The sequence below is a fragment of the Primulina huaijiensis genome, unplaced genomic scaffold (genome assembly GCF_012295235.1).
Source record: "Primulina huaijiensis isolate GDHJ02 unplaced genomic scaffold, ASM1229523v2 scaffold20195, whole genome shotgun sequence".
Lineage (NCBI taxonomy): Eukaryota > Viridiplantae > Streptophyta > Magnoliopsida > Lamiales > Gesneriaceae > Primulina > Primulina huaijiensis.
Window position 1 is genome coordinate 128,466 of NW_027352647.1, and position 14,182 is coordinate 142,647.

A 14,182-nucleotide genomic window follows, 5' to 3' on the forward strand; every position below is an offset into this window, starting at 1 on the left:
CAATGATTGAATTTATGGTGATTGTTCGAAAATATAGTATTTTTGCACACATTTGGAGTATTCAAATAACAAAATCAAGTATTTGAAACATCATAATAAGTACTAATACTTTGATAGATGGACAACACACAATTAATTTGGTGGATAAAATTATATCTTTATTTAAATAATAAAAGGGCAAAAATGTAAATTTATCTTTGTAGGTAGTTAAAACTAAGATAGTAGTGTTTTCAGGTATTAATTTGTAAAAAAAAACATCTAAGTACTGAATTTTAAATCAAAGATGGACAGATGTATTTTTTTCAAAGTTGTCCTTAAAATATAGTACTTGGAACTATTATCTCGACGGGACAGAGAGAGCATCCATTGCTGTCTGAAATAAATAAATTGTCCGAATATACACACACACACACACACACACAAACACACACACATACACGCTTAATTTTGGCGACACGCTTCATTTTTTATTTATATTTAATTAAATATTAAATGTCAAATAATAAAATTAATCAATAAATAAAAATATAAAAAAAGAATGGAAAATATATGAGGTAACATTAATTTATTATCTATGTATATTTGAAGTTCAGCAAATCTGTCTTGACCCCTGCTTGCAGACCATCGAGCTTCTTCATTCTTCGAGTGTCGGGAAGCGCCACCACTCGTCGCCGTAGCGCCACTCCTTTTTTCACATTCTCAATTCAGCAAACAACCATAAGAAACATGTACTTGCAAACTGCAAGAATCGCTGTCATTTTAATCCCCAGGCGGCGCTCTCTGTCATTTCTCCTCAACCACCCTCTCCACCAACGCAGATGCTTCTTCTCTTCTTCCGTCCCATCCCTAACGTAGCTAACTCTTCTATGTCCTTCTGTATATCTCTTTTATGTACAGTATGTTTGTATTCATAGTTAAATGTGTAAAAATCGAAGCTTTTGTTGTTTGAAGAATGTGGGCTAATATGTAATCTATGGGTTTTGGTTTTATGGAAGTCTTGAACGGCCTACCTGGGTTGCTTTTTTGTTTTGATTTGTTTTCCTCTTCTTCACGGAGGGGAGTGGAGGGTGGCATTTTCATTTCTTTAATGTACACAATTTTTTTTTCAGTGGGTAATTATGCTTTCAAATTTGGATGACAGGAATAAATGTTTCCCCTTCTAGTTGCATACAATACAATAGATCCGTATAACCTTCAAGTGCTGTAAAAGTTTCAAACTTAAAAACTCCATCTGGGTTTCCTTGTGCGCGAGTGTAAAGAAAAAAGGGAAATAAATGCGTTTGCGAAACATTAATAGAGGTGATATTTACTGAATTTATGCCTTTATTATTTTTATCTATAATTTTAGACTATATTTGTAAAGTTGTTAGGGTTGAAAATCCAATGTATAGTTCTGTAATAGCGAGGGGAGCAACGATGTTATGATCGACTGTGGGTATCTAATTTTTCAAGAACAATTGATGTAGTTGAAGTACAGTTGAAATATGGTATTTGGAGTGAATATATGGTGTCAACCTTCAGCATTTATGCTTTTTCTACTTCTTCTCTAGCTGAGTGTGATTTGGTTTACTTTTCTTACTAGAAAGGAAAATTTGGAAGAAAAGCAGCTGTTTGACAATTTTATTTCCAATTTCCTCTGCTGTATCTGAATGAAAGGTTAAAAATGGTGCTCATGATGAGTACTATGCTCTTTGTCTCAGAATATAATTGATTTGAATTTTGCGTCTTCGATGATATTCTCATGTTTCTCACTGTACGGCAATATCTAAACATTGCTACTAGTTTTTTTTATGTAACAATACACATGAGTACGGTGCATTTCACCAATTCATTGCACTCAGAAGCTACTAGGCCATGTCAACTTTATTATGAATGCCGATGCTTGACTTAGTAGTTAGTACTATTAAGTAGTAGAAATTTCAGTTGAGATCTGAGGTTTAATGACGATATTCTTCCTTGATTAAACAAAGACCCCATATCTGGAAACACATGATTAGATGGTAGGGTTCAGTACCTTCTTCTTTCTCGCTTTATTATAAGATTAATCGCGGTCTAAGCTTACTTAGCATTTGATCTTATACATATGAATTATGGATCACTTAATAATTTGATTTATCATGATTCTTGAAAATCTTGCGAGTTTTTAATGAAGTTTTCTCTGGTTGTATTTTATTGCCTTCCAGGACAAATTTCATTCTGATCTTCTGATTTGTTCTTGTTTATGCGGGGGTTTTCAATAATGACTTCTTACTTATTTTTGGCAATTGTGCTTATAACCAGTGTCCGGCGGTCTGATCACCTTTTTTACTTCAAAGAGAGAAGGATTTTTACCAAAGCTACTAAAAAACATAAACAATTGAATACTTCCATAGAAGAGAAAGATTACTCTCACATTATCTGGTGGAAAGAGGTGAGATGCATTTAAGTTTGACTGGGTTCATTACATAATCTGGATGCTTATTGTCGTCGAGCCAACTTTTTCATTTTTTCTTGCATGTCGAACTTACTCATTTTCATATTTCAGAGAATGCAGTTGTGCAGAAAGCCTTCTTCAGTTATGCTGGTTAAACGCGTCACATATTCTAATTTGCTAGGTGTTGATACTGGCTTAAAGAATGGGAGGTAAGCAGTAAGCTCAAAAAAATGTTTGTGCTTGAAGAGAAAACTATTTGGTAATCTCTTTTCTTACATGCATTATAGCCTTAAAGAAGGAACTCTTAATTGGGAAATGTTGCAATTCAAGTCAAGATTTCCACGTGAAGTTTTGCTTTGCCGGGTATGGTTTCAGGCTTCTTTCCACCTGTTTTATTGTGTTTATTTTCCTGTCTTACCTTTACTATTCTAATATCCCTTCTTGTGCACATACCAAAACTTAATTATCATGGTGACTTTTCAATCTTTTCTCACCACTTCTCCCTTCCTTTTAGGTTGGGGAATTTTATGAGGCGATTGGTATTGATGCCTGCATTCTTGTGGAATATGCTGGATTGAATCCATTTGGTGGTATACGTTCAGACAGCATACCAAGGGCTGGTTGCCCTGTTGTGGTAGAAATCTTAATTTGTTATAATATGCTATATTTTTTCTGGCTCTTTTGGGCTTAATAAAATATTAGATTGTTCTACTGTTTACCATAACAAAGGTGGTACACAATTTTGAACATCTGTTAGATTTTCCTTTAACCAGTTAAGAGTTATCTAACTTTGCCAACATCGAAGTAGATCAGAAAAGAGATTGCATGAATTTTTGTGTTAGCCAAGAGAATGAGTCCTATTCTTAAAAGTCTCTTTGATTTATCAGGAGAAAGGTCAAGGCCTCGTAGTGAAGGAATAATTATTTGTATTTCTGATGGTTCTGTAGATTCCTTGAATAATAAAGGATAATAACTAGGTTTAAGTTCTTTAGATGGAAAAAATAACCTGGAGAAAATGTCTTTGACATTATTGATACTTCTTGCAAATATCTGGTAGTACTTGATATTTCTATTTGTTTATTTAGTTTCTACTTTTATGGGCAATGTGCTTTTTATCTGTAATGGAACTATTTTTAGACTTATACTATTTCTTAAATGTGAGTAGCTTACGACGTGAATATAATTCTGACACGGAAACAGTGGCCATAAATTTGAGATTTTCTTAAACAGGGATATATCAGCACCAAACCATCCCATTATTCCTTCTGGCATAGACATGTGGAAACAATGATAAGAAAGAATTTAAACTTCTCAATGACGAAGGAAATAAACTTTGTTAATTTGATCCAACAGAAATACCACTTGGTGCATAATTCAGTGGCTTCTCTGGTTTCTTTTGTAACTTATTTTTATTTGTTATCATGGTAATCATCATCCAAATTTCATGGCTAAATTTACTTTTGCATTTCCAGTAATGGTCTTGACTCTTATCGAAATTCCATTTATTAACTTTTCACCCACTGTATCAAACAGAACTTACGACAGACATTGGATGACCTAACCCGCAACGGTTTCTCTGTTGTGAGTACCATCCATGCCTTGAACTTTATTTCTTTGGCCTTAGGATCGTGATTTGTTTATTCTTGACCAAATTCCATCATTTGTCTTATGTCATACCTCATGGAAAGGGAAAGGCAAAGATCTTACTTTGCTAGGACGTTGTTGCTTGATTCTAATTACAATGGGGCCTGGCCCTTTTGAACAGTCCAAGTACATAAAAAGATTTTTCATATGCACATTGGTTTTGAATTTTGTTTTTGTAGTGCATAGTGGAGGAAGTTCAGGGTCCAACTCAAGCTCGCTCACGTAAAAGCCGGTTTATATCTGGGTAGTGTCATATATTTACTTTAAATTTTGGTGCTGTTGATTGTTTGATTACCAATTTCTTCTGCCGTATTATTGGTATGGTACTGCACGTGATATCTATTTATATGGCCATTGAGTTGAGCTTCAAGATTCTTGTGTCTGAGTTAAGCTAATTTTCTGCGCTATTGTTTCGCTGTTGCTACTAATGAGCAACTGCTTACTAGACAATGCAGTGTTAAAATGTTACCAGTCATCCAAACGTGTCCTATCAGTATTTTAGTATGTTGATCACTAATAGACTTTACCAACGTTACTAGTGTAAATGGCTTTGTATGTTGGGGTATATACGTTAAGACCAGATATATGAAACTATGAATAGAATGGATCTTCCAGAGATCATTTGACTGAGCCTCACTCTCATTTAATACTTTGAAGTTGTAGGTTGCACAATAGGAGATAGAGCAGAATGACGTAGGAGGATCCATATAGCCGATCCCACTTAGTGGGATAAAGGCTTATGTGTATTGTTGTTGCATAGTGGAATGGTTTCTTTCTGTGATGTTTTCTTAGTCTGATACTATAATGAAACAACATCTAATCTGAACCCTTAATGTTTTATGAAGAAAAGAGATTTAACATATGATGTATGCTACATTTCTAGTCAAACAAAGAGGTAGTCATGCTACTGGCTTATTGCAACAGCTGTTGTGCCTTAAAGCATAGTAAATCTAGTCACTGTTTTTCAGTTTTTTTTGACGAACAATGTCATTGTCTGTGTTTATGGGTAATTAAACAACTTATATAACCTCCGCATGGCTCACATTTTGTATAATTTTTGTCAGGGAAAAAATCTAGTTTGCTTTCGAACATAGTATTTTTCTTCTTGCCATGTCTTCTTTAAATGGGTAGTAAATGCATGATTTATCGAGTACTTCAAATCCAAAATGTCCTGATAGTTAAAAATGTCTGTCGTTTTTTTTGCATGCAATCTTTTGTATTCATTCGTGAAGCTATGTTTGAAGTTAAAGTGGCATACCTTTACTTACTAGTGTTGTGTATTATGATTGTTCTTCAGCACAAAGACCAGATGTTTTATCATATCTGTAATGAAGGTTTAAACCAGGTTCTAAACTAACTTAACTTGAGTTTTCAGGCATGCATATCCTGGCAGCCCTTATGTTTTTGGGCTCGTGGGAGATGATCATGATATAGATTTTCCAGACCCAATGCCTGTAGTAGGTATGAGCAAAGAAACCTCCTTGTGCAGTTTAGATTGGTTGCCAAAATTCGTTCATATTCGGCGCATTTAATTTACTTGGATTCTTTTCTTGATAATAGTTAAAAATATGGAAGCAGTTCACATTTAGTGCCCTTGATTTGCTTGGCCTTTTTTTCTTGCTAATTGTTAAAAATATGGAAGAACAGGAAGGAATCAATTACTGATAGGTAAGCTGATACATAATGGAGTATGTTATTGAACTTTCGTGGAATTTTACGGTGTAAGCAAATGCAGAATAGGTGTTTTAACCGTCTCCCGACCTTGTGTAAATTTGAAATTCAAGAATTTGCAGGGAGTGACACAGTATCTACTATCTAGATTGTACAATGACATATTGAAAAAAATGCCAAAAGGCTAAATATGCTGCTTGTTTGTGTAAAAAAATTGAAAAATGTTATAAGAAGGTTATCAACTCTATGACAAACTAATCAAATGGATTAAATACCACTATATTGAATTATCTAGCTTTTTATAACCCGACATTAAAATTGGTTTATGGTATAAGGAATATCTCGATCGGCGAAAGGATACTGCATGGTTTCAGTGCTGGAGACTATGAAGACTTATTCTGCAGTGGACGGTCTAACAGAAGAAGCTTTGGTTACAAAACTTCGTACTTGTCGCTGCCATCATCTGTTCCTGCATAAATCGTTGAGGCATGACTCGTCAGGTTATAAAATATTATTCTACTCTCGTTGTTTCAAAAATTAGGTCCCTAACTTGTTAGCTGAATGGTTAGACTACTTTTATCGTTCAGTGATATTTTAATTATTCGTTGTCTTTTTTTACTTCACCGTTATATGGGCTTCTATGGGTTATCTAATTAACGTTTATGAGAGCCTTACATGGCATGGAAAGCTAAATTATTCTCAAAAGTGCTGTTACTCCAACCTTAACGTTCTCTTCCTTCCACCACCTGAAGTAAAAAATTTGGAAAAGGAAAAAACTTTGACTTGTTCATTTTTATTCCAGGAATTCTTACTATTGCTATCTGACTATGCTGCTCAAAATTGGTCATTAAAAAATTTGGAAAAGGAAAAAACTTTGACTTATTCATTTTTATTCCAGGAATTCTTACTATTGCTATTTGACTATGCTGCTCAAAATTGGTCATTGATTTGATGGCTGCAACTGACAAACATCATGATAAATGTAATAAATATGGCAGCTAGCATGTTATAGGCTGCTTTAATTAGGTAAAACTATTGTTGTTGATTGAGAATTCTAATAGTTTTTACATTCACAATAATTCGTCTGGCCATGGTATTATTATGATTTATTGACAAATTTAGCCAGAATGATGGTTTCGGGTGCCAAATCATATTTATATTGTGAAAATGGAACTTGGTGCAAGTATTGGAATGTCATGATTTATCCTAATTTCTGTAGTTTTCATGTGACTACACCTCAAGGAATTAACAGAAAGGGTGACTTACGAGTTTTTTTCATTATTCTTGTAAGTTTCATAGATGTTCTTTAAAATGTTTTGAATGACTACTTTTGTGATTCATTTTCGATACTTCAACCCTTCATGATTTTTTTTTGTATGAATTTTTTTGCAGGAACTTGTCGCTGGGGAGAGTTTGGTGAAGGTGGACTGTTATGGGGGGAATGTAACGCTAGACAATTTGAATGGTTTGAGGGGTATCCTGTGAAAGAGCTTTTGTTCAAGGTTGCTATGAAATCATTGAGGACTTGTGCATAGATTCTGTTCCCTCCTGTTTAATCAATGTTATTTCATTTGAACTTGTGTAAATTCAGGTGAAGGAGCTATATGGGTTTGCAGATGACATTACATTCAGAAATGTCACAGTTACGTCAGATAATAGGCCTTGTCCATTACACCTAGGGACAGCCACACAAATTGGTATGCTGGAATTAAGTGGAGTTTTTTTTTGCGGTGCTGACTTTTTCAGCTGATTTGATCATACAGTGAAATGAAATTGCAATCATTCTCACAATTCATAAAAATGGCAAGAGGAGCCAAAAAATTTACTTCAAAAGGAAAGAAAAAATGAAAGACAGGAGGAAAAGAAAATTGTAAATACACCGAATCAATGGTTTTAGTTTTGTGAGCTGGAGCTGAGTTTCCTACAAGTACATGATTGAATAAGTTTGCATTTCCTGTATTTTATGTTAACAGGTGCTCTTCCAACCGAAGGAATTCCTTGTTTGCTTAATATGCTACTTCCATCTAATTGTACCGGCCTTCCTGCGATGTAAGTGAGAACTTCGCTTATTATTCTTGATCCATACTTAATTCAGAGCGCATCTATGCTTTTGTTTAAATGTGCATGCATGCACTGACAGTGCCAAGTTATTTGGAGAATCTGTCAAGATACTTCATCCCCGCTATCCACACTTTGGAAGACATGTTTCAGTTTTTTATGTGATGATCACCCTAAAATGGAGTGTTGTTACCAAACCATATGCACTTGATTATTGCTGACTATAATAAACAAAATTCATTCCATAAAGATTTTGAACATGAGGTGTTGGGCAATAAAATGGATCGTGATTTGTCTAAATTTTCCTGATTTTGGGAACTGGCATTTGAAACTCCAGTTTCTGGCTGTTCCATTGACGCCCTTGTTTTCTCAAGCTTGATGCTCAATTGTTGTTCATGATAGCATATTGGTTGCATTCTTTCGCTGCTTGATTTTTTATATCATTATTTGGTATTTTTACATGTTGCTGTAATATTGCTGTCGGCTGAATTTATGTTGTTTCCCTTCTTATTCTTCTTCTTCTCTTTTTCCATGCAGGTATATCAGAGATCTTCTCTTGAACCCTCCTGCTTATGATATTGCGTCAACAATTCAAGGCAAGTTGCTATCATGTTTTTATATTTGTGCAATAGTGGTGCTTACATATACCCACTATATGAAATTGCTTGAAAGCCCAAGCCCAAGCCCAAGCTACCTTATGGTCTGGTTACTAATGAACATAGAGGAATCTCTGAACTTTTTCCAAAACATTACCTAGTATGCAATTATGTGGTTGCTACATTCTTATTTTCTGATCCCTCATCAGTATTGTATTTCTTATTTATGAAAGTAGCTGAGCATTTATGTCTCTTAACAGAAGCCTGCAAACTTATGAGCAACATAACTTGTTCAATTCCTGAATTCACCTGCATTACTTCAGCCAAGGTTCGATTATTTGATTTTGTCTTTCAATACTAACACACTTTCTTTTCACCAATATCAACATGATTGTGTGTGTGTGTGTGTGTGTGTGTGTGTGTATACGTCAGATCATCTGATTCAATGCTATTATTTTGGTTCTTTGTTTTCTTATTAATCCACAGCTCGTGAAGTTGCTTGAGTTGAGGGAGACTAATCATATCGAGTTTTGCAAAATTAGAAGTGTGTTGGATGATATATCGTTATTGTACAAAAATTCAGAGCTCAAAGAAATTCTGAAGTTATTGATGGACCCTGCTTGGGTGGCTACTGGATTGAAAGTTGAATTGGAGACCCTAGTAAGTGATTTCTTGATTCATGACTGCTTGACAATTGACATTCTTTATTCAATTTCATATCTGATGATCAGAAGGTACCAGTACTTGATCTACCCTTGTAATTAATGTGCTATCATATTTTAACTCATTTTTTTCACGCGTTGCTTTGGTAATTTTCTTATATTTGCATTTGTTTGATTGCAATTGTTTTGGTAGAATGTCGTAATATTTGTCCTCTTAACTTCAGGTGAATGAATGTAAATCCATTTCTTGTAGAATTTGTGAAATAATTTTCTTAGACGGTGAACATGATCAGAAGATGAGCTCCTATACCACAGTCCCAAATGAGTTTTTCGAAGATATGGAATCGTCCTGGAAAGGTCGTGTCAAGAGGATACATTTGGAGGAGGAATATGCAGAAGTAGATGAAGCTGCAAAGGCTCTATCTGTAACCGTAAGTCTTATTGAATTCTCAAACATAACTGTCGTCAGACATTCCATTCTCTTATGACCCTAGAAGCACAAATGAAGAACATGGAACAGGGATTCACAGGATTTGAATTTTCCCATGGTAGGACACCTCAAGATGCTAGAGAGTAGAGACATGTTAGATTATAATTGTGATTGACTATGCACATTAAACGAGCAAAATTTTATAATTACACAAGGTCAACATGAGAGTAAAAAAATTGTGAACAAGACGATATTGACTAGTAACTAGTTCTCGGAATTGGGTTGCGGAATGGAATGAGGATAAATTTCACATAAACTTGGATCGAATTCTGGAAAACAATTTAGTGAAATGTAAGGTCATCAAATTCAGGTACATCCTTAGTTATAACTCACTTTCTTGCCTGTATTTTCCGTTACTATAAGTTTGCAACATTATAATTACAATTCTTATTGGTTTTCGACTTACATTTGGCTTAAAGCTGTCCTTGGCTTATCTTAGCATAATTCACAAGTTGCGAGACACTACTGCAAATATTTTTTAGTATTTTGTTCTGTACTTTTCCTTTTAATTTATGGAATGTCATTCATTAGTGATAAGTGTCACTGTTCGTTACAAATGGACGATGTACTTTTTCTAGATTCGAGAAGATTTTGTCCCCATAATTTCAAGAATCAGAGCTACTACTGCTCCACTTGGAGGACCAAAGGGAGAGATACTATATTCTCGTGAGCATGAAGCGGTGTGGTTTAAGGGAAAACGTTTTGTCCCATCTATTTGGGCTGGTACGCCTGGAGAAGAACAAATCAAACAGCTTAGACCCGCTTTGGATGCGAAAGGCAAAAAAGTTGGAGAAGAATGGTTCACCTCAAAAAAGGTTGAGGATGCATTGACTAGGTAATCTATTGTTTATGATCATTTCCTCTTTGGATTAATGTCCTCTTTTTTTTTTTTTTTTTTTTTTTTTTTTTTTTTTTTTTTNTTCAGATATCATGAGGCTGGTAATAAGGCAAAAGCGAAAGTTTTAGAACTCCTGAGAGGATTGTCTACTGAACTACAGACAAAAATTAATATTCTCGTGTTCGCTTCCATGCTACTTGTCATTGGGAAGGCATTATTTAGCCATGTGAGGTTTGTCATACCAACCTAAATTTCATGCGCGAGTATATTTTCTTGTTTTTTGCCTTGTGTTTAGGAGTTTCTTGTCCTAATGTACTTGTAGCATCACAGACTATTTGTGATATTCTTCAATTGTTTCTCATTCGTTGTACCATGAAATCCACACTGCCATATGCATGAACATTGTGCTTATGATTGACTTTCTAATTGCAACTATCTTGTTGATCTATGCTTGTCGACCCTGATGCTAATAATGCCCTAAAGCTCGAGTGCTTGTTATTTGTCCAGTGAAGGAAGAAGAAGAAAGTGGATTTTCCCCACTATCACTCAACGTCATAGGTCTGAGGTAGTCTTCAGAACCTTTTTTTCCTGAATAAACTTAACCAGGTTTTATCATGGCTTTTATTTTATCCGTTGGTCGATATTAATTTGTTGTGGTGTTTTTTATATTAATTTCATGAAATGTCCTAAACCTTCGCCTGGAGCTAATTTTAGGTCTAGTTAATTCACTTTTCCAAATGAGTGGCATTAAAAAGGAACTTATAGCTCATAGTTTTAATTGTTTATATAGTTTCGCAACTTATGTTAGAATCTTTGAACAACATTTTCATGGTTTGCATGCGAGCTTTGTTGACATTTTTCTAAATCTATCATATTTCCCAATCCAGCCTTCGGATGGTCAATTTAGCAAACATAATTCATTTCTATGTGTTCCCATAGAGGGAAATTAATTTACCGTCTTGCTCCAACTTAGTCTTTGTATCAGTTAATGAGGATCCTTTTATCAAAGTATGCATATGGAATACTTGCAGGATGCAGAAATACTACATGGAGCTGATGGCATGAAGATAACTGGGCTATGGCCGTATTGGTTTGATGCTGCTCAAGGTGGTGCAGTGAGAAATACAGTGGATATGAGGTCATTGTTTCTCTTGACAGGACCAAATGGCGGTGGGAAATCCAGTTTGCTGAGATCAATTTGCGCTGCTGCATTACTTGGAATATGTGGGTTCATGGTGCCGGCCGAATCAGCTATTATTCCTCATTTTGACTCCATTATGCTTCATATGAAATCTTATGATAGTCCAGCCGATGGAAAGAGCTCATTTCAGGTTATTCTCTTCCATGCGATATAAACATAAGTTTTTTTAAGCTTTAATCGAACTGTTATTTTAAGTCCCAAATATGGTACCATCATATTACCGTTCAGTTTTTATCAGTAAAAAAACAATGAGGAGAGAACGTAACGTAAGATTTACGTGGTTCTATCGTCAAGGTCAGCATCCACGATAGAATGCCATATTGTTAAAATTCAATGAATCTCGCTTGGTCTACTTGACAAACATAACCTCTTTTAATGGGTGAAAATATATTGGGATGAATACAGTAGGAAATCTTTTCTAAAACTAAATTACAGTCAAATCATATAAAAGATGGATAATAATTTCAATGACATGAAATCTGATTCTGATCTAGTTCTTTTCATTTCTTATATGATGTGTGTAAATCTATTGATGTGTTATGCTTACCTTCACGTTAATTTCTCAGATTGAAATGTCTGAAATTCGTTCTATTATTGCTGGAGCCACTTCAAACAGCCTCGTGCTTATAGATGAAATATGCAGAGGGACTGAAACGGCAAAGGGAACTTGTATTGCTGGGAGTATCATAGAAACTCTTGATGCCATTGGTTGCCTTGGTATTGTCTCTACCCACCTGCATGGAATATTTGATTTACCATTGAGAATGAAGAATGCTGTCTTTAAATCTATGGGAACTGAATGCATTGATAATCAGACGATGCCAACATGGAGATTGATCGATGGTATCTGCAAGGAGAGTCTCGCATTTGAAACGGCTCAAAGAGAGGGAGTTCCTGAAGCATTGATTCAAAGAGCTGAGGAGTTATATCTTTCTGTTTATTCAAAAGACAAAATAACTAAAATCGAGTCAACACTGAAGCAGTATAGACCAAGTCGTCTTGAAAAGGAACCCTCTCCTTTGAACCAATCTCTGAAATTGTCGGAGATTTTGTGCAAGGAAGTGGAGAATGCTATTGTTGGCATATGTGGGAAAAGTGTGAATGATTTTTTCGTGAAGAAAGATATTTCCGAGCTAGCGATGAGATGTGTTCTGATTGGTCCTAGGGAGCAGCCACCTCCATCAACTATTGGAGCATCAAGCGTTTATGTGATGCTGCGACCCGACAGAAAAATTTATGTTGGAGAGGTACTGTCTTGGACTCGTATATCATACGGTTGGTAGGTTATTTTAAAATGTAGGCAATGTATATTGCATGCATTGATGCTGTTGGATCATTTGGGTTCCATTTATGCCCCTTTTAGTCCCAACACATCATCCAATGGTGAGTAATAGAAAGGTTATTCTTAAAAGTAAACACTTGCAGATGATTTCTGTAAAACCAGGCATTAAAAAATAACTCAAACTGAATAACTTAGAACGAACGGTTTTCTGGTTTTCGCCTCATGTGGCACATGAATCTAGTAAATGGCTCGGAAGTCATGAATTCACGGTATTCAGGGTCAGCCTTACTGCACCTTTTCGGAGGTGGGCTTCACTTAATTTGTGTGACCGAGGAAAGAAACCAATTATCTGGTTCTGGCTTTCGAATAAACTGGGATAGTAATGTAATGAATGAAAAACTTGAGATGGGAAGTGTTGGAATTGTGAAAGAAATTTCTCTAGTGCTGATCTGCTCTTACCCTCTGGTCCGCTCCTAATGATTTACTCAAGTGTACAGACATTTGCATTAAGTAGGCAGTGGAGAAACTCACGCTACTAAATGCGATTGGCAAAAAAAAACCACCTCGAATTATTATTTTTCTTCCTATGTACTAAAGTTATCTTCTGCTTTCATTTAATCTTCAGACCGATGATCTCGAGGGTCGAGTGCGTGCCCACCGCCTGAAGGAGGGAACGCAGAATGCTTCATTTCTCTACTTCTTGGTACCGGGGAAGAGCATGGCTTGTCAGCTGGAAACTCTTCTTATCAACCAGCTCTCTACTCGAGGGTTCCACCTGACAAATATAGCTGATGGAAAGCATCGAAATTTTGGGACATCTGAGTTACTGGGAAAGGAAATGATGGCCAGATAAAGCTTGTCTCTCCTTTCTGACTTGTTAAGGTCCAAGTTGATGCCAAGGAAAATGTACAGGTGATACTATTATTAACTCTAGTTAGTAGAAGATGATTACTTGCAGATTCTACATGTATCGTCTCGTGGTTGCAACGATTTTGGTATGGTTTTAAGCTGCACCACTCAGGTTTATTTTTTGACAACTGTTCAGCAAATTTGGACAGGCCTCTTAGTATGTGTATCCGAGGATGTTTCCCATTTGATATTTTAGTAACCAAATCTTTGGTTTCACTTTCACAAATATATTTGACAATTAATATACAACTACTAGTATGTGAACAAGAAGTACTTTCATGCACGGATGAAACACTAATCAATCTTTGTTCCTCATTCCCTAGTACGTCACAAAAATGGTTTCTTTCTATACTTCGATTTCACGTACGGCTAAACGAGTTTTACTAAGAAGAATGACAAATTAGAAACCAAAACGAAT

General features: G+C 35.5%; 1 protein-coding gene across 1 annotated transcript; it reads left to right on the top strand.

Annotated features, from left to right (window-relative positions):
- The first annotated feature begins 599 nt into the window (after window positions 1-599).
- On the top strand, window positions 600-14,048 carry LOC140966206 (DNA mismatch repair protein MSH1, mitochondrial). Its single transcript, XM_073426554.1, has 22 exons — window positions 600-851; window positions 2,281-2,410; window positions 2,525-2,622; window positions 2,701-2,776; window positions 2,928-3,047; window positions 3,947-3,994; window positions 4,237-4,301; window positions 5,433-5,518; window positions 6,064-6,228; window positions 7,121-7,230; window positions 7,320-7,425; window positions 7,702-7,777; window positions 8,324-8,382; window positions 8,643-8,710; window positions 8,869-9,042; window positions 9,269-9,475; window positions 10,113-10,369; window positions 10,460-10,603; window positions 10,880-10,937; window positions 11,404-11,703; window positions 12,140-12,820; window positions 13,481-14,048. The coding sequence occupies exons 1-22, from the start codon at window positions 727-729 to the stop codon at window positions 13,706-13,708; spliced, it is 3,381 nt and encodes a 1,126-aa protein (XP_073282655.1). The 5' UTR covers window positions 600-726; the 3' UTR covers window positions 13,709-14,048.
- Window positions 14,049-14,182: the final 134 nt, after the last annotated feature.

Coding starts and splice junctions, on each gene's coding strand:
- LOC140966206 (XM_073426554.1), top strand. CDS start 727: ATGTACTTGCAAACTGCAAGAATCGCTGTCATTTTAATCCCCAGGCGG. Junction 2,777..2,927: donor GTGAAGTTTTGCTTTGCCGG/GTATGGTTTCAG, acceptor CCTTCCTTTTAG/GTTGGGGAATTTTATGAGGC. Junction 9,043..9,268: donor AAGTTGAATTGGAGACCCTA/GTAAGTGATTTC, acceptor TCTTAACTTCAG/GTGAATGAATGTAAATCCAT.